Source organism: Lepidothrix coronata, unplaced genomic scaffold (assembly GCF_001604755.1).
Source record: "Lepidothrix coronata isolate B3197 unplaced genomic scaffold, Lepidothrix_coronata-1.0 Scaffold253, whole genome shotgun sequence".
NCBI lineage: Eukaryota > Metazoa > Chordata > Aves > Passeriformes > Pipridae > Lepidothrix > Lepidothrix coronata.
The window spans coordinates 726,660-748,379 of NW_016690433.1; the positions used below are offsets into that span (position 1 = coordinate 726,660).

General features: G+C 34.7%; 1 protein-coding gene across 1 annotated transcript in view; it reads right to left on the bottom strand.

Annotated features, from left to right (window-relative positions):
- Window positions 1-888: 888 nt before the first annotated feature.
- RYR2 (ryanodine receptor 2) overlaps window positions 889-21,720 on the bottom strand; it is a gene marked incomplete at its 5' end in the record, with an annotated part of 247,650 nt that continues 226,818 nt past the window's right edge. The window contains 10 exons of the mRNA XM_017835267.1: window positions 889-2,180; window positions 3,738-3,789; window positions 5,221-5,321; window positions 6,092-6,156; window positions 7,956-8,112; window positions 10,461-10,595; window positions 12,134-12,280; window positions 13,461-13,521; window positions 18,697-18,830; window positions 21,551-21,593. Of these exons, the coding sequence (XP_017690756.1) occupies window positions 2,085-2,180; window positions 3,738-3,789; window positions 5,221-5,321; window positions 6,092-6,156; window positions 7,956-8,112; window positions 10,461-10,595; window positions 12,134-12,280; window positions 13,461-13,521; window positions 18,697-18,830; window positions 21,551-21,593 (991 nt within the window). The remainder of the gene's footprint in view (window positions 2,181-3,737; window positions 3,790-5,220; window positions 5,322-6,091; window positions 6,157-7,955; window positions 8,113-10,460; window positions 10,596-12,133; window positions 12,281-13,460; window positions 13,522-18,696; window positions 18,831-21,550; window positions 21,594-21,720) is intronic.

Here is a 21,720-nt window from a genome sequence, read left to right on the forward strand (position 1 = left end):
GAAAGCTACTGATTTTATGGTGATGCAAAAACTTTCTGTTTAAGTGTGGCTTCACGGATATTTGTTAAACAGCATGCTGGATTCAACAGCAAGGATGCCCCAGCAGTTTTGTGACTTGGAAATTGAGGTTAAAGAAACATGTTACTTTTATTCCAGTATTTACCTAAAAAGCCCACTTGAATTTGTTTTCAAGACAAGGGAATCTTGAAATATCCATCAGAATCATTAGCTACATATTTCTCTACAGAATGGTAAAACCAAAATAGCATGTGTATCTGTATGTCAAACAACAACTATTCTCATGTTGTACACCCAAAAAGAAATATAATTTCAATCCCACATTTCTAAATCTTATAAACAAAACCCAGAAAGGCTGATCCAAGGTGTTTTATGAAGTTGTTCCAAATCCGGAACATTCCAGACTGTGTGTGGGTGAATATAAATGTAGTTGTTACACCTGCCCCTTCCACTGTCACCAGCCTGTCCAGTCTTAGTTCTTGCAGAATTTGAGAGAATTTTACCAAAATCCTCAACAGGATACCAATTTGAGCAATATTCACAGTCTGCTGAACTGAAAGTTTGACTTTTAAGAATATAGAGTTACTATTTTTAAATTATTATTTCTTTAGCTATTTTTTTTTTTTTTAGTTATAATTGAACACTGATACAGACCATTTATTTTATGACAAAACTATGACTAGTAAAGAAATGAGGTGGGGAAACAGAACAGCAAGAAGTCAGGAGAAAAAAAAAAAAAAACAACAAACCAATACCAGAACCTTTCATTGAGTAAACAGTAGCTTAATCTTGTTTTGAAGTGGTTGTAATTAATTCAAGGATCAATAAAAAGACTCCATAACAAAGACCTCAAATGCTACCAAAACCAGGTTGTTTCCATTCTGAATGTCTCTTTTTATTTGTAAAGACTGGCATTACAATTGAAAAGGACTCAAAATGGAGAAATGTACACATCATTGGTGTTTCATGATGCAACTGATGGAGTCCCTGAATGGATATTGCTTCAGCTTTGCTTTTAAAAAATAATTTAACAAGAAAATCTTCAACTCCACGATCGATCACAGGTGGCAAAAATGAAAGAAAGAAAAAAAGAAACCAAAATTACTGTCAAATTCATAACATATACATTGTTGGTTGATGACACTTTTTCCAGGTGTACAATAAAGCCCACAACACTTTATTACTATGGATATAATTATTGTGAATGTTTTTTTCATGTTGATCAACTTGTTTCTGAAGGTTGGTTTTTTGATTGTTTTAAACTTGCATAATAAACATGCAATGAAACAGTTCTTGTTAAAGTGGTTTTTTGCAGCTCTCTTGTATTCATACAAAGATTTCATAAAGTAGCAGTGTTGTATCAGAGCATTACCAAAATAAGAGCAAAAGCTAAAGAGGAAGGTAAATGTGAAATGAACCTGATGAGAATAACCTAATCTTGTCCTGAGACACTCCAGTCTTATTAAAAAGATGTGCACAATCAAATCCCTTCCTCCCAAACCCACAAAAACCACAAAATAAATATTAACTTGGAAGAAAGGGAAGACATAAAGAAAAAAAAAAAGATGTCATCATGCACTCATCTTCTGCATAGCTCAACCCACATATAGTAAGGCACTATTTCCCCACAACTTAGTGTCCACAACAATCTTTTACAGTGCTCTGTGAACTACATATAGTTCCTTCCAGGATGATGAAATAAACAGACTGAATGAGTGTTGCTACCATGTCACCCTATATGTGATCTTAGAGACAAGGGCATCATCTGGCAGTTTCAGAAATAAGCTGTCTCAAGTCTCTACTTGTGTGTGCATGTTATGTATAGGGACATCTTGTCTGTGCAAGTGGTTGGTTTGTTTCCAGAGTTGCTGTAATTTTTCATTGTTCTTTACTCCAGTGTTCTCAAAGCAAATACACAAGAAAATAAAAGCGCGGTTGGGTCATTAAAAACAGAGCTTTGGTGCTCCAAAATGCACACAGCTTTGGGGATTTAAGAAATCTGTTAGATATTCCCAAAAGAGCTGGGAAATACATGGACATTTTCATCCAGAAAACCTCGTCTCTGCTTAGTTGAGCTGATCTTCATATTGTTTTCGGAAGCAATCACCAGCAGGGAAGAACTCCCAGCACCGTTCCTGGTACATTTTCCATACATATGATTCCTGAAAGAAACACAATTTAAATAATTTAACTTGATTTAATGAGAAAGCGTCAACTATGAATTTTTTCTCTTTTATTTATATACCACTTTTTTTTGATTCTGTGTATGTCAGGTTGTTGCATATCAATCTACACATTAATTTTAATTACTTTGATCAGTTTAGAATAACTTTTAGGGTTTCTTCCCTAGTCAAGAAGCACTATAGAAATGCATAGAAGAGAATCAGGTAGTTTAGTCCTTTTTGCACACCCAGGAGCACTGCAAAGCTCAATTAAAGCTGGTCACAAGATAAATACCAAGGTAAGCAGAATATTTTCTGTCAGAGAAATTTGACTGAATTTCTGAATCAGTAATTTCAAAACATGTCTACAAACAATACATAAACCAAAATGACCTTTAAAGGTACTTTTTAGAAGAGCACTATTTTCTGAGTCAGTGGCATTTTGGTTTCTTTTCCCTTTGTTCAGGTAAGGTTCTGTCTCTAGACAGTCCAGAGAACAGTAAAGGATATCACAACACTTAAATGGGCTTCTTATTACATAAATTCCATGGTAGAAAGGGCAAGTGTTACACAAGTTACAAAACCATAGAATCATTTAGGTTGGAAAAGATCTTTAAGATCATTGAATCCAGCCATAAACCTAGAAGTGCCAAGTCCACTGCTAAACCACGTGGTAGAAATTATGTATTATGAACTACTCTCAGTTTCCAGACTGTATCAAACATTATAAAAAATGAATAGTTAGTAGAAATCTGTCTTCAGTGAATACAATAGGACACTGCATGCCAATAAAAGAAGATGATTATAGCACATACATCAGAATTCAGAAAGCGTAAACTACACAGATTTACAGCAAATTATCCCTCTGACCCAAATCTCTAGGGCTATGTATATGATACTATTCAGTTCTTTTGGTTTTCGATCTGCAACACAGGAACATTTGCGTAGTCAGCTGAAAGACTGTCACTAGGAAAAAAGACCAAAACAGTAGTCTGTAAATTTGACACATTTTTTTACTGACTTTCAGTATACTTCAAGGAAACCTAAGGAAGTACCAGAAGGTTGAAAGAACAGCATAAAAGAAGAAACCTCTAGGAAAAAGGTCTCATAGGTTTCATTTTAAATATAGGCACAAGCTCTTTCATATGGACTCATTCAGAAATGTAGACATGGAAGATTATATATAGATGATAATAATAAAAGACAAAGACTATTGAAAAAAATCAACAAGGAGATGTGACGAGTGCTGCTTTCACAGGATGCTTAAATGTTCTGTTTCCCATTATTTTTGTTTACAGTGTGTATTTATATTTTGTTGAAGTAACAACTTAAGAATAACAGGTCAGATAACAACACAGGAAAAGAAAGTGCTGCAGAATTGATACTCAACTAACATTAAGCAACCAAAGTCCAAAGAATTGCTTAGAAGAATTAAGTTCCATACCATATAGAGAGCTATTCATTAGAAAACTCTTAGTTTTTCCAAGCCTGAACAATTTTATTTTAGAATCAATCTTATTTAATAACCATTGACATTTATAGAGTTGTTCAACCTACCTGTCCTGTATGCTCTGTTTCATCTTTGTTAATAAGATACATCAGAAAAAACCTACAAGCAAAGAAAGAGATTCTATGAATATAGAATTTGGAAACATTAGGCAATCTGCAGGGAGATGGATATTTTTCAGAATGTAGGTGATAATGCTGTTCATGGACTTACAAATACCACAGTTCTATTTATGATAATATTCTGAGACAGATTAAACACACTTTCCTGACACTGTTGACATTCAGTCATTTTTGAATGAGCAGTATGCTAAAATACAGGAGATTCAGTTTGATTTAGTGTAGTTAGCAACAGAGTTTGCTAACTCTGTTGTTAGCTTAAAGGAAGATTTTCTAAACTATCTAATCTGAGAATTACAATAGACAATTTCTTGCCCATGAAAACCCACTAGGAAGCAGACATAATGGTCATTGGAACTTTCTCTTTTTCCTCTTCACACAATGAATAAGAAATGCTGAATATGTCTAAGAGATTTCTCTTACTGAAATTATAGGTTGAGGACATTTTACTAGTGTATGCAACTGAAGATCAACATGAGCATAAAAGAACTTGAATTTAAAAAGAACCACATTAGTCTTGGGGGTTTGAGATGGCTGACATTCATTAGGTGATAATTTCAAAATTTTGCTTATAATAGACATTCTCTCTGAACATATATAAAAACATAAAATATGATCATGCACAAAAAGATAAAAACCCAGTTCCACAGGATGATGGACTGAAAAGTATGCTATATTATGTTATTTGGGCAGAATTTATTAAGTAGGAACAAAATCCTACATAATGGCACTTTTAATGTATTTTGTTTGTTACAATCCATTCCCTGCATAGTGACAGCACTAGTATAAAATACACTCAGTCACTGGATTTTCATATGTGAGAGAAAATGATACAGTGGTTGTAGAACTAATAATTGCCTTTATTTTTAGATACAAAAAGACTGAGTTTAGTGGTCACTGGTGCCCTGCTTGGATTTCCAAAGGCAGACCTGATGCCCTTGGTTGATCCCTCCTGTCTCTAGCTCCTCATTCCACTTCCCTTACCTCCCTTTGCCCTGGGTTCTCTTAGTCAGCCTCAGCCTCAACATACTAGTCCAATGTAAGATTTCCCCCCTTTCCCTCACTCCTTTGTTCCTTGCTCCTCTCCCCATGAGTCTTCAGACTAGGTCATACTGCTCCTCTCTACCCTACACACCACATTCAATTTTACAGTGCCTCCACAGCCAAATACCAAGTTCCTGGTTTCCATCTACTGGCTCACACAAACTTGGTGTGCCACAACCAAACTGGAAAGAAGGATTTGAAATTTGTTCATTCCTTGCTGCCATTGCCACAGAATTATATATTCAGACGGCATGAGTGCACATCAAAGTTAAACAGTACTGACTCTTACTTATGCAAGAGAGTTAATCAGGTACCTGCAGAGGCTGCAAGGGTCATGAGTTAGTGAGGAGTTCATTTTTACTGTACTTACAAATAATTGGCCAAGTTGTGCTCCTGTAGTGTGTGTGTTTCAAAGCCATGGGGCACAGTATCAAAGTAGTCATTTCCTATTCCACAGATAAAGCACTTTGTCTAAAAGAAAGCATACAGAGCACTTCAACATTATATATAACCCTTGCCCTGCTTTGAGAAAAGGCCAATGTAACAATTTTTCTTGAAAATGACAATGCATCATATATAATATGTGCTGAACAAAAAGGCTTTTCTTTTAATGACTGAAGCTGGATACCTCAACCAAAACACTTGAATAGAAGCTTAACTACCAGCAGAGTAGTTACTTACTGTTAAAAAAAAATAAAATCTTTGCCAGCTCTAAGTGAACAGTTATCAGGAGACAGAATGACATACAATAGTCACAGCTGACTTTTTAACACTAAGTAGCACTTACTGTAACACATGGCAATATTTACCTCAAAGCCTGTTGTGCTTGTCCACCTGAAACTGAATAAGCTCAAAGTTCAGATGACAAAACGCAGTAGCTTTGCAACACTTTTCCGAGTTCTTACATTTATATTTCAATGACAGAATAGAAAACCACGACGTACAGGATACTTTCACAAATAGATTAATCAAAGAAAATTACATCTGAGGTGAGATGAAATGTAACATGACAGTGTTAATACCTCTGCTAGAAACCTCTAATTTGAAGATTCCAAAAGACTTGAACAGCCACATACCTGCAATTCATTATAATATACATTGTACAATATCGGACCATGTACAGAACTGTATTTTCCTCTTAGTTTAAAAAGCTATCCACTAAAACTAGATCACATTTTAATTGAAAACAGATATTCATGAAACCTGAAAATAGGTATGGTTCAGCAACTAGATGTTCTTACCTCCATGTCTTCCTTAACTTGCTCTTGTTGATCTCTTAACTCACCAAAAGCATCAATAATTAAACCTAGGGTTTAAGTTAAAATTATTTAGTTGATTAGATAGTTAATGTTCAAGAACTGTGACAAAGATTATTTGGAAATCTAGGGATAATATAACTGACAAAGAATATTAAATGAGAATTTTATGCAGAAGTAATAGAAGCCAATATACATTCCAAAGCCAACAAAAACAGCTTAATACATAAATTAAAATGAGCAAGCCAAAGAAAATGGCTGGCACTAACATGACTGGCAGTACCATTTTGAATTATCAAACGGGACAAGCAGACTTCTGTTTTATTCCCAGTGCTATAATCTTGACTCAGTACAGTAAGACATAGTTTTACAGTGACAAAGGCCTTACTATAGAATAGTACTGTACTAACAGAGTTCAGGAATTTATTACACAGGAGATGCAGAGAGGTCCAGAGCTCTGTGCATCCTCTCTCATTATGGCAGTCATGTAGTATGAGGTTCCACTGTCAGAGCTATACAGAGGTAAGGGTCATTTCAGGGAGATAGAGAAAGAAGAAGAACCACAGGCTCTATGGCTAAAATTATAAATTCTTTATGATCTTCCCTTCACTTATTCCAGTACAAATAAGGACTAACTCCACAATCCTTAGCAACAATACGTACTCAAAGATTGACAGTTAAGGCCACTATTTTCCAGTCACTCACAAAATGAAGAAACAAACAGTGTGAGATACATCACCAGGCTACAAAAAAAATTTGGCATCTCCACAAGCCCTTTAAAAAAATTGTTGCTTGATTAAAAGTAATAAACAATTTACCACAAGCTCAAATTTGCCTTCTGAATTTCCTTGTAGTAAATGAGAAAGCACCCTTAGTGCTGTCAAAATTACCATCAGTTAGCTGTTAGCTGACAGAAAGCAATGGTGTATCAGTATTTACAACAGCAAGTGAACCTAGCAAAAATCTTTATCTGCTTTTCCAAAACTGAGAATATATTTCTATTAATTTGTGAAAATTTTAATTGAAAATGACACTCTGGGCATTCTTGACAATATTGTGAAGGTATAATATGTAAACAGATGTGGTCTTAAGTACTTTAGATAATAACATTTAACATGGTTATTGCATGCATAATAGAAAAACCCCTGACATGCCAAAATTAAGTATTCACTATCCAGATTACCAGCAAGACACACTATGAGTCAAATAGTTTCACTGAAATTCCAAAGCTAACCTAACGGCAGCTAACTTTCCATTGTCATTATCCAGGCTATGCTAAAGCTGTTTCATATCAAGCACCTTTCTTTACTCTTTGACACTGTTCAAGTAAGCAGGCACCACAAAAACCAGCTGTTTTTATGTAAGACAAGATTAAACCTCTTTAAGCTATGCTCCCATTTTCACACCACTACTACCAATCTGAAGATTTGTCAGTCAAGAAGATTAGATGTTGGCAGCGGGAATACTGACAGCATCTGCTACTGATTTTGTCCATGTATGGGTTACACTGAAAGAAGATTATAAATTGTGTCACAAGATTTCTAATCACTCCTCTTGCTGATTTATAGGAGACTTTTAGAAAGAGCAATGAGAAAATAGAAACTGCAGTGAACACCAGTATTCTTAGAGCAAAATATTTACCTTTTTTTCCATTGATCCAGTTAGAGACCATTGATTTTACAGAGACTCAAAAGAGCAGCGTATGGACAAAAGTCAGCTGGGTGTGATTTACCGAATAAATCTGTCCTTCATGATCTGCCCTGATGTCCTCTACAAATCTTAGGTGTGGGATTACCATAGGATTAAGATCTTTGTACTGCTAAATAATCTCACCACAGGTTACATATACCTTGGATAATTGCAAGCAAGATGACAATCACAAAGAAGAAGAAAGTGATGTCAAAGATAATCCGATAGATTTCATATTCATCTCCTGCTGGATCCTCTATTTCATCACCAATGCCTCCACCTGCACGTACTCCAACATACATATGAAACATGTAGCACTAGAAAACACAAAACAAAGGGATACAAAATTTGTCTGCAGCTAGAAGTAAAAATACCCACTGTTACAAATTCAGTAACTGGTAGAACTTGTCTGTGTTCTAGGAACTATACCATGTCAAATCATCTTTTTCTCTCCTTTAAGGTTATGCATATTTCTGAGGGAGGTGAAATGCTGCTGTGCAGCTGAAGCTGAGGTATTTCATGTTCTGTCATTCTGTAGTAGTTCAATAAGTTCAAAAGTTCAACTACCAGAAGTCTAGCAGCACCCCATGATTCATGTAAAATAATTTCAAGCAATATACAATTAGAAAATATCACCACCACCACAGCCATCTCCTTTCCTAAATTCCTAGCTCAAAAGTGAATAAATTTCCCTGGTTTTGGTGTTTCAAACACAAATTTAAAAACAAACAAACAAAAACTCCCAACCTAAAACAGAACCAAAAAACCCAACCAAACAAAAAAATTTTTGTGAATGCTTATGCAGATAACAGGCTAATGACTGAAAATATCTGAGAATATTGTGAAACTATCATCTGAAAAATGGCATAATAGGTCTCTCAGTATGGTTATGATGTGGGATGCTAATATAAAATTTCCAGTTTATCGCATTATAATTTAATAAAAAATTATGACATCACTCTCTAGAGGTGTAGAGCAGGGGATTGGTTCTTTTGCTTTAAGTACGTTTGCAAACTACAGGTCCAGGGTTCTCACGCCTTATCAAAAAACAGTAATGACAATAACTAACTCCTAAAACCTAATCAAACAAAAAATTCATTCTTTTATTTCTATGCCACACTATCCTCAAAATCCATTACGTAAGAAATTGATATAGTAACATGCAATACTAAGCAACCATTGGCTGAAAAATCCAACAATTTCTAGAGATAGTTTATATTCCACCACTGAAAGGTAATAATTAACTTAATGAGCAAACATAGTGTTAATTATTTTAAAAGTTTCAAAAATTATTTTTCTATTTTTAAAAGAATTATATATTCTCTCTACTTTCTTTTTTTTAACATCCCAATGCAAATCTTACTGTTTTTACAAAAGACAATCCTGATTTTATAGCATATCACATGTTATTCTAACTCATTCCTGTACAATACTATGGCCTTTAGATCTGTGTGTTTTCAGAGCATTACAGAGTAGGTCAGGTCAGAAGGACTTCATGAAGTCTTCACCAAGAAGGGTCTGCTATAATGTCAGAGAAAATTGCCCTGGGCTTTATACAGTCAGGTCATTACAGCCTCCTGAGGATGTTATAATCTCTCTGAGCAATCAGATCCATTGCTTGGCTCACTTCAGTCAGAACATATTTTCCCACTTTATGCATGGTCTTCTGCCATGCACTTCCCATTAAGAGTCTGAACTTCTTTTCCCAATAAACCCTGTGCAGGCACTGGGAGCTGCTCTTACACTCCACTCCACCCTGAAGCTTTCTCTTCTCCAGCCCAAACAAGCCCAATTCCCTCAGTCTCTCTTTCCACAGCAAGTGCTCCAGCACCTGAAAATTTAATAGGCCTCCATTGAGTTATGCTCCAGTTTATCTATATTTTCATTGTACTCAATGTCCCAAACCAAAAATACAGATGTACTATTCTGCTTCAATAGTTTATCTATTCATTCAGCTTTTAAATATTGTTGACTCCCTGGAAGTGATTCATATTGCATAACATACTGAAATATATTTAACATAGTTGTACATGATTGCTTTTAGAGGGGTATTACGTACAAGGCCTCTTAGAAATTCTTTATGGTCTAAGCTCTACTTTACCTACCATCCACAACTCCAAAGCCTGGCACTGTCCCAGTAAGTACAAAATAATTTTCAGCGCTTCTGGGCACATGAGAGATTTCAGTAACAGAATTACCCATTGAAGATAATCATGGCAACTCATGCTGAGAGAAACTGATGGATTTCCAAGCTTAAACAAGCATTTTGGTACCTGCATTACTTATGAAAGTCCTTGCCTATAACTGACTCTCTTTCCTGAATGGCCTCTAGAATCTCAAGGTTTAGAAGTATAGCCCTTTAACAGCTCAGCTCAGCTTTGCAGCTTATAGTTGGGTTGTGTTTTCTGAGAAACCATAGCAAAGTGTAGTATCACATTTCTTCCGTTCCTTTATAGATGTGTTTGTTTAGCACACACAGTTACTATGGATGTTCATTTAGCACATGCTAGTTGTTAGGGATGTTCATTACATTTGTTCCTTTGCCTTCAATTATAAACTTTCCTGCTTGGTGGCTAATGATACAACTGTATGAATAGGAATTACAGAAGGTCAGGAAAAAGCAAAACATTTTAAGAAAAAATCCAGAAAGCAAAATAAGACTTACTGTTAGCATATCATCACATTTCATGTCCGGCATATCACCATCTTCACTCTTGTTATAGAACTTGCGGAAAAAATTGAATGCCACCACTGTATACAAGTATACTACTACTGCCAGTAATCCCACTGTTAGGACAAGCTGGAAGACAAAATTATAGAATGGATATAACCTATTATATAATTGCAATTCAGTATGTCAACTAATTAATTATGGAAAAAATTTTTTTACATCTATGAAATCACATATAAACCAAACGGTTCCTAGTATTTTAATATCTACCTCAGAAAAGCAGCAGCAAGGACCACACTGCTCATATGCAGCATCATTCAGATTTCACTTTGAGCTTTATGGAAAGCAGGTGGAAGGGAACTTCAGCGTCCTATAAACTGATACTTCTCTTGTGTAGCTCCCAGATCTAAAAAGTTCTTTTTCACAAATAATGCTCCCTTACTTTATAGGTAATTTGCTAAAACTTCAGGACTATTTTAAATAGGTAAAATACTTCACTTTTTTCAGGTGCAGTCTGATTTGTTTGGCTTTTTTGTTCTTTTAAGAAATCTGAAGTAAGAATTTAAGAAATTCTGTTCTTTAATATGGAATGAATGCAGTGTGTTGATTGCTGTAACTTTTTCAAAACACAATTTTTATTCTGCAAATGCAACTGAAGTTTGTCTCATAAATGAAAACAACAATTTATACTGTTTATACAGTGAGTTCATACTTAAGTCTTCTATACGTCATGTGCTTCACCAGCTATTTTGAAATATAAACTGTGTCCATTTAAATGTGTATTACTTCTTAAAAACGTTGACAAGGACAGTGCATTTGAAGACAGAATTAAATTAAAATGATCACCCTCTGCATTAAAAAAACCCATTACTAATGATTTAATGTTTTTTTAGTATCAAACTTGCTTAAAATAAAAGAGAATAAAATTAAAAAACATGAAAAATAACTTGCTACTGATAAATTTAGAAATGACACTTTTTACAAGACTTCTAAAGTACCTACATTTTATAAAGTCAGAACTGAAGTTTTGTCTTATTACAACAGCATGTAAGTATACACAACAGAGAAAACCTTTATGTTATCATTCACTTGAATAAGAATTATATTAGCTGCCTTGCTGGAAGATCTTCTGATCAGATCAAGGATGGCTTTTTCATAATTCGAAATTGTTTACAAACTTCCTTTGAAATGGTAAAGCCATCAGTCTTGAGGAACACCTAGTTTCAAGTTACATTAAATGCCATTTCTACAGTAGATCTCAGCAGATGAAATGCCTTAGTTAGTTTTTTTTTTACTTAAACCAGAAATGCAATTCCAGATTCTATAGTTTCTTGGAAAAGATTTCTTAACATCCGAGAGCTGAGTTTCTCAAACAGTTCTCTAACAGATGAGTAATTGGATCTCAAGTGGACATTTCTTTAGATGAATCCTGAAGAGAATTTAAATAGCAACGTTGCTCATAACAGTTAGAAACTGTCATACATCCCAGTCCTGTTTTCTTATGATTATAAACCCCATTGGCTAGTTTCCTCACCAGCTCAAGTTCTAGATTTCATGATAGAAGAACAATTCTGTCGTCAATCTGCAGAGCACCTGAATTAAGTCATGAAGTGATCTTCCCTATATACTCCTTAAGTAATAAAGCTGAAAGGAGATGAAGTTGATACCTGTTTGCCATTGTGGGTCACTGATGACAGGATAGTTCGTAACGTCTTGAATCCCATTGCAATGTCAAGGAGATGAGCAGCAAAGAAAAAATTGTTGTAATGACCAAGGACTGACATGGTCATGTACCACGCTAGGTAAAGGAAAGACTAACAGAAAAAACAAGTATATTCAAAATAAAACTCATGGTTTTCATCTTTAACTTAATTCAAAACACTAACAAAAGGTAGAATTTTCTCAAACGTGCTCTTTAAATAGAAAACAGTTCTTTTTTAACATAGAATTTTCTAGAGATCTTTGAGAATTTTTTCTTTGTGCAAAAATATTAAATACTCAAATACAGAGTCCAAAAGACATGGGCAAAACTGAGAAGTTCTAAATCAAAATTCTAAAAACTCATTTTGAAATTGTTAAACCCTTATTTTTAATTGTTTTTACTGTAAATAAGTTTTTCTGATTTAAATTACTTTTTTATTAATTTCTAAATAATTAAATTAAAATATTACTGCTCTAAGGTAGTTAATGACAAATGATAGGACTCTGCAAGAACAAAAGAAATTTTAAACATATAAATATTACTTAAGTAGTTTACTATTACCACAAATATAAACTTCATCTTTTCCTCTATCAATTACTTTTTTTTGACTTACAGTCTGTTCCTTAGGAAAAAACAAACACTAACTGTTTACAGATCATTCTGTCTCTAGACTTGGAGACTTTATTGTTCACTTTTCCTGAGTACAGTCTGATTACACTCTCATTCTCCATCAATTCTAGTTCCAGAATTGTTTTTTTCCCCAATCATCTTTCTGAGCAACAAAATAAGCTGTTAGGCAAGCAATAATCATAATACTTAACAATCAAACTGGACTCCCTTTTTGAAATTACTAAAATAATCTGCCAACTGATGGCACATCTTACTATCAGTCTCAGTGATACAAATTTAGCAATTCCAGATACATTAACTATACTGACCTGACTGTACTCCAGGAATATTCAAGTGTTCATAAAATTTATGAACAATATGAAAAATGGCAATTAGCGTTTATATAGTCAGTTTTCTAATTGTATAATGCAGTGTTTGCTTATTGCTTCTAATAAAGCTTATCAGAAGGGGGCAGAAATTGGCTGAGGTTCTATAGACTACTACCAATGTTACTGTGAAAATATTTTGACAATGTCTTTTTAAGTTTCCAAGATTTTCTTCATGTAGTAAAATAAGTATAATCCAGAGTATTTCATACCTCCCATTGAAACTCTTTGTGTTAGTAAGTGTATATTGCTTTTTAGAAAATGAAAATACATACATGTATATACTGAGAAACTTACATTATCAGTGAAAACAACTCCTAATTTCCACATCTGATACTTCACATCAATGGAATTTAGCCTGTAAAAATACATAATAAAACTGCATTTTGTAGTAAAAACACAATCAGAGAATACGCAACACAATCTGTAGAAAGTGCATTGTCACACAAGAGGAGGCAACAGCTGATCTATTTCTCCAAAGCTGAAATATATCAGAACCTTGTTCTAATTCACACTTTTACCCTGGAATGGATCTGTCAAAAAAATAATTCTGAAAATCGAATTAATAAATACTGTTTTGGATTCATCAGACCTAATGCTGATTGATTTCTACAATGTTAGCACATACATGCAAGTGAAATGAACTGTCTTTATAATCCAGGGAGAAAAAGAGATTGTACTTTTTTTTAAGGGAACCCATTCAAGCCTAAAGTAGCTGTCAAAAAAGGTCACAGAATTTGCCCCACAAAATGCCAATTCTTTACCTGAGTTATGATAGCCTACCTTGGGTGACACAATTAGATGATACTGAAGACAGACAAATTTAAGTCAAATGAATCTCAGAGCTTTTTTCCTTTGCTTTTGCCACTTATTTATTCAGGAATAAATGTGAATAAAAAGGAGATATATACTGAAAACTTTTGCAGAAAAGGACCTGAGGCTCTGGTGGACTGCAAGTTGAACCTAAGTCAGCAATGCACTCTCACTGCAAAAAAGGCTAATGGTACCCTGTCCTCCAGGAGGAGTTGCATTGCCAGCAGGTCAAGGGAGGTGATCCTTCTCCTCTAACTCAGCACTGGTGAGGCCACACTGGGGCTCCTGGGCTCCCAGTTTCTTCCACAGTGTTTGCCGCTTTGTTATATTAGCCAGTTACCCTCTTCTACTGCTCTCCTCTCTTGAGTAAACTTTTATATTGTACAGACTAATAATGTAAACCATGTTCTCAAAATTTTTCCCTTGTATTCCTTTAATTAATACCTTTAGGTATTAATTATTGTGCTGACTCTAATAGTACAAATAAATTTTTTGTCCCTCTATACAGAAGTAATACAACTAATTTAACAAACGATGTATACCATTTTTGCTATTAACTGTATCTTGTCCTCTTTAGTTTTTGATATTTTCCTTTAGAAAAGGTTTGGATCATCTGTATTATAGTGACACAAAAAAATTCTAAACCTGGATCACAATTGAAGAACATGTACAAGTAATAGAATAAAAAATGTCATCTGTCCTACTTTTATCCTTAAAATGTGAGTGATTCAATACTTCAGAAAGAGATGAGCTCCTGACAATGACTAAGCAAGTAGAAACACTGCTGGCAGATGTCACACAGCTGCCTTCTGTGCCAGATGTTCACCTTAGGCCTTAGATGAAATACCAAGAGTTAAATCCTTATCTATCTGTTTTCCAAAACTCTTACCTGTATAGCCAGAGTCACCGACCACATAAAAATAATAGTTTTATTTGAATATTACACTCTCAAGGAATTCTTTGCAACTGAAGTACTGAATTCCTTCTTGTATTATATGCAACAGTATTTAATCTTTAATAAAACAAAAAAATCCCCACCATTTTTAGGGATACAAATTAGAAGCAAAAGATTCCAGTCTTTTACAGTCTTTTTACTCTTGTGTAATAGTATAAGCACCATATATATATATAAGTGGACCTACTGTAATTGAAAAACAGCATTCAATCAATGTTAAGAAGAGTTTCTCATTCAAATTTTGTTAAATATCATAATCAGATGATAAAAAAACCCAAAACAACTCAATATTTATTTCTGAAAATACTATGGTAGCAAGTGAACCTCTTACTTTATTCTGACCCAATACCACTCATTCCTAATGTCAAGCATATTCTTGTTACTACAGTCCACCTATTCATAATTCTATTTGTGTTATGTATGAAACGTGATGGACAGGACTGCTTATGGACAAGCAGGATACTCTCTCATGAAATGAAAACCACCCTCCCAACACCGGGGAGCTCATCTCTAGTCAATTTAATTTGATGATTTTATAGTTTACAAATAGCAATAGCTTTAGAGGTCCTAAAAATAATGTGAATATTGACCTATATGAAAAAAGGTAGGCACTGTTAATTTTTTATATCATTATTTTTTCAAAGAAGTCTGGTCTGAATAGCAAAGCAATAATAATATGCATAATACTGCATTTTCCTGTTTATTTATGCTCACTACCTTGATCAAGTAGCTCAAAGACTTTAAAGAATATGATGTCATATAAAACTTCAGCTCTACAGCTGTGAATTAAAAAGTAACGTCTGGTTTTAAATTTCCTTTGGAACATCATTAGTTAGTATTGGATGAATTCTAGTCAATGTATTTTTATTTGACTTCTTCCCTCAACATTGTTAATCCCAGAGTGACACTATAGCAGGTATAAATCTTGAGATTCCAATTGTAAAAACTACTGCAGCTAAAATTCCTTACTTTTTCACTAGCCGTTACGGGCAAGAGGCAGACTGTCACCTGAGGGAAGTCTACTAGTTTTCCAGAGACAACATAGTTCTCCAAGACACTATATTACTAATAACGAAGTTACCCAGTCCAGAATCTTTTGAAAACCCAGGTTATTGTTTCTTATGACAAAGAAGAATAAGACCTTTTAACTTCTTTCACATTCTGAGGCCAGCTGCCCTCATTCTTTGTACACTTCACATTTATGATATGGTTTAACTTCTCACCAACCTATGAAAACTTTAGATCTTCCAGGAGAAAATTATTTACATTTTTTCTACTCTTGAAATTCTTCTACTATGTGAGCATTTGATAGAAGCCCCACTTATTTTCCCCCCAAATTAGCCTTATGTCACTGCTTGCTGCAGATGCTTGAGCCTTCTCTGCCTCTTGTACTGACCCTGACTAGACTAAAGACCACAGAAACAACAGCAGTTAGAAAGGTAAAGGGCCAGGGAGGTAATACTCACAATGGCACATATGATAATTAACTTTCATGTTTGTGGCTTCCATATTATTCTCCCAAATATACTTCATCCACCATGCATCTAGTTTAACACCATCCAAAAAAGCAACTAAATTAATGGAAAAACAGCACTGCTGTCTCAAGCTCAGTGCGCAAAATTTAACTGTCTTTACTGTCTACTCCACAGCAGAGCTCCAACTTTACTGCTCCAGCTCCTTAGTTGGCTACATTTAAATAATACTAAAATATATTGAAATAATTATTTATATATTTAAATATATATTTATACATTTGAATAAATATACTTTAAAAATACTCAAGACTGCATCCATTAGCTGGATGGCTCTTCCAGAGTCAGTACACCGTGGATTTTTTTAACGCAGTATATCAATAGGATGGGCAGGAGCTTCTGACGAATCATGGTCGCCTGCAAGTAGAGTGCTTTAAGTCCCTTTCAGAAAGACGAATGGGAATCCCAGGCTATTTTCCCAAAGGAAAAGGGGAGAAGCCATAGGAACTAGGGGTCAAGGAGACAGAAGAAAAACCTGTTCACTTGTATGGGGAATGAAAGTGCTACACACTGCAATTCCCTTCTATGTTGTGGGTGACACAGGTATGAGGTCTGGCCTCAGTCTGCACCACCTCCTCCTGGCATATGTAGAAGCAGCAACTTCTTCTAGAGCTGTAACCTGGATCCAGGTCATATCTGGATCTCTATTTTATTCCCAAAGTATCACAGTAAGTAAGGATTCAACTCCAGAGCTTTTCCCACCTCTCTCTTCATTGCACTGCAAATAAATTTCAAATGTTGAATCTGGAACATGTGTAAATTTGAGTAGGTTCATTAGTGTTAATTTCAGAAACTGTTAAAAAGTGGATAAATGTACTTTTCTAAAGCATATATTTTTATGCAAATGGTTCTGTAAGTTTCTGTCATAGTTGTTTATTTTCCAACAACATATTAATCCCTTATAAGTACAGAAGGATTTCTCCAGGGAGAACATGAAAGATGTATGAGGTCGTAATTTTTTTTAACCATATATAACATGGAAAAGATGTTAGAAATGTAAAAAAAAAACCCGGCATGCTTCAGGCATGATTCTTAAATTAAGTATTTCATCAGCTTTCTCCAACTGTTTCAGTCTGGTCTGTTTTCTCAGAAACATTATTTCAATTTTTTTCCCTCATATGAGTCATGAACAGACAGGGAAGGGAAAGTAGTTTTATTTTGGTTTTATACCAATAGTAAAAGTAATATTTTCTTTTTTTTCCCCCTAAACTCAAGCATGGCTTCTACTATAATCCAGCAGCAGAAAAGAGCATGTAAGAAAGTATTCTGCAAAATACTTCTGCCACAATATTAAATTTCACTTAGTACTGAAATGCCAGAGTCCTTGAGCCTTATCACTGCACCTGATTGACTGCCCAGTTAGACTCCGGGTTAATTAATATCTATCTTTTTTAAAGATGGATAAAAGATCCATCTTTATAAAAGCAGCCCTTGCTTCAGTACAATTCTAATCTACCAGTGGTCTGACTGTCTACTTCTCACAATCCTTGCAAACCCATAGATAAAATGATGCTTTTAAAGAAAGCTAAACTCTTACATAAAAATCTCTGTAGCACTAAAATTCCACCTGTTAAAATATGTTCTACCTAGTTGAATACCTTTTTTATAACACAGAACTGGAAAAAAACACTTTTGCATTGCTTTACAAAAACTAAGGATGTCCCTGCCCTATGAAGGAAAATTTATTACTCTGAATGTCTAGGGGCTTTTCTTCATGTCTATCTCTCAAATAATAAGCAAATCTACCATTTAGGGAAAAAAAATTATAAAAGGATGTGAATATTAATCACCCAATTCCTAGATTTTACTGTTCACTAGCACTTAAATTTATTCCTTAATTTCTTTATAATCAGAACACGGAGTGCCAATTTTGTCCATTCTTTCCAGCAGAGCTGAACTGAGAGAACGGTGAAAAGGGGTTTCCAGCCCAGTTATAATGACACGATCAAAACAGTGGGAATGTTGCAATATTCAAGCAGCTGTGCACTAAACTAAATCTTCATAAACAAAAAACAGAGGAATCCTGTAGATATGTTGTCTATAATGAAATAAATTCACTATATCATTCAACATAAGAATTATCTTATACAGATACACATAAATGAGCAACAAATGTGTTTTGTCTGAATGACAAGCCTTGAATGCTTGATTTTTACTTACAAAACAAGAAAAGAACAAACCAACCAATGAAACAAAAAACAATCACACAAACAAACTGGAGGTAAATGCTTACACAGCAGAAAAGGAGCTATCTTTCTTTGGTTTCTTCTTTTCTCGAGCATCACTAAAATCGAGAGCAGCTTTGTCCATTCCTAGTAACTCACTGATTCTGTCACGGCCATAGAACTCACCATATTTATCCATGACCTAAAATCAGAAGCAATATTCAAGAATAGTCATCAGTTGGGTAGATGAGCTGTTATTAAGTCTGGTTCTGAAGACAAGAGGTTTAAATACATGATATTTTTCATCTGTTTGTTTCCATCTGCTTATCACACAAGTTAGTAATAAATTTTTTTTCTGCTCAATTGCAATCAATTCAATAGGCTCAAGAGGTGGGTGTCACAGAATCACAGAATGGGTCAGGCTGAAAGGGACCACTGTGGGTCATCTCGTCCAACCTCCTAGAGCACATGGCACAGGATTGTGTCCAAGCAGTTTTCGAATATCTCCAGTGAGGGAGACTTCACAACCTCTCTGGGCAAAAGATGTATCAAAGATAAGATGTTTCTACTCATTTAACAAAAACAGGAAGAGGAAAGGTATCTAGCAGCAGGAGAATAAATAAATCTATATCATCACCAACAGGAAAAAAAAATACACTGTGAGGTCACACAGAAAGGAGATGTTCTGAATATCCTAGCTACATGAAAAGCTCTGATTAAATAAGAGTTCTCAAAGACAGTAATTGATCCTTACTAGTTATTAGTTTCAAGAAAAAAAACCGCACCATATTTATTCTGCTTAAATAGGTTTTTTAATAACCCAAATTTCTTGATAATGTTAATTTTTTTGTCTTTTAAGAGGAAGTGTTTCATCTTAAAACAGGAATGAAAAATGTCCCCTCTTATAAACTAGCTCAATTGAATCCTTTTACGATTATTTTTATTAGTTAATAATGCAATAAAACTATAATACACATAAAATATGGAGGAGTCTAAAGATCTTGAACATAGAGTTACAGCTAAAAATTATTTTCAGGGAATTCAAACTACCCCCCATCTCTTTCTTACAAAATTTAACATGTTTCAAAAGAAATTTGTCTGGAAATGAACATTTACCTGCTCTTGTTCTCACTGAACACAGAGCTCCTTCCTAAATATTATATGTCTCTTCTCATTTTAAAAAGAATACTTAAAGAAATACAAAATTTTGAATAAGATTATAACTGAGTGACTCCTGAAAGTGAGGTGGTAGTTTACCAGCTTTCAAATAAGCAATGTTTTAAATCTTTATTGATATTTTTGGATATTTTTAGAGGCAAGCCTTCTTTGTAACATGCCCAAAAGTAGTACTTCATGACTGGGGATTATTTTTCCAGCTAGGTGTTAGGGTACAAATATATATAAAAGAAAAAATTCTTTGCAAAATAGGGTTATTTGAAGGCACTTAAATCTAGACAGAGCAGTTCCTCAGCCAAAGTACCAAATCTTCCACACAATTCAAAACCATCCTCCTTTCCTTTCAATTGGAGCCTTCCTTGACCTAGTACCTTGACAGAAGCAATGTAGAATTTTATTTTATTTCTCGAGTACTCTGTCTAAGGTACTCCCTCCTCTTTGCTTAGACAGACAGATAAAAATTTGTATATAACAACTTAAAATATGAAAAAAAAAAGTTTCAACTGCAAAATTCAAAGGAATTTTTTATCAGGTTGGCCTAAGACTGTTACAAAGCAGAAGAGTTAAGAGCATTAAGAAAAACATGTTTCCAAAAGTATGACACAAGATTGGCATTAAATATTGTGAAGAAGGGGTAAATCCAATCCAGCAACATGAAAATCCTCTTTCTCAATTGTGACAAAACACACTAATACATGTATTCTTGCTGTAAGCTATGGTACAAATATTAGATTTATTTCTTCAGAGCAAGCTGAGAAAACATTTGAAATAGCATTTGTAAGCAATGAGTCTCTGCTTAGAGAGGATTTTTTGAGAGAGAGATTGTTAGGTTATGTGATAAAAGCTCACCTGCACACCCACAAAGGACCACAGAGACACAATGGTTGGGGAAGAGTCCTAACAATATCCTGCCCAGTTAGTCCCAGGGCCATCAGCCCATTAAAGGCCCATTTACTTGAGCCTGACGAGTACAGGGGCACAACAGCAGGCAGGAGCCCAAACTGCAGACACCAAATGAATGGACACTCTGCCTGATCCCTCCCAGGGCTGTCCCAGGAGAGCCTCAGATCCAGCGTTCCAAATCTGAAACCCACCCAGATGAGTCATTGGTAGTAACTCTCCAGGATAGCCTTTCAGACTAAGAGGATTACTGCCAAGGGATGTATACATTATGTATCCCATAAATGAGTTGTTACAGGGAGGAAGCAAAGGTGGAGAAAGGGATGAATTTCAGTGATTTGGGGAGGCAAAAGTGTGGGAAAACAGAGTGGCAAGGGACAAAAAGGGCCGGATGCATGTATATACCTTTCTGGTAAGTACAGTTGTCTGACTATGCCCTGTGCCTAAATAACTCAATCTGTCCTGTCTTCTTATTAATTCCTTTCTAATCTATTGGGTGAGGGACTCTCTATTGTTTGTGTATGGAAGTGAATACATAAATACACACAGACAAAACATTTTACACAATTTTCAATAAGCATACAAGTGTATACAGAAATTCTTCACATAATTTCATGACTGTATTTTAAATCCAGTTTTATACAACAAACTGTATGCAGAAAAAGTTTGAAAGAATAACTACCCAAACCAGTCAAAAGCAGTTGTAAGAATGAGGTGAAAAAGGAATTTACACTGAACTAAAGTTATATCTCAAAGAACTGTAGTACACATTTCTTCAAACATGAAAAGAAATATGCATTAGAATTTTATTTTACCTTCATACATGTTTTTAAAAATAAGCCTTACCTTTCTTTTCACAAATTTGTCCCAGTAGTTATTTGGAAAAGACCTGAAAAACACAGATAAACAAGATTACATTTTAGACAACCATGAGAAGGTGTGGTAGTTACTAAGAGACCATAAAAATTACATAGCTTGTTTCTGAGAGGCTCTTTGTAGTGCAAATGACCAGCTAG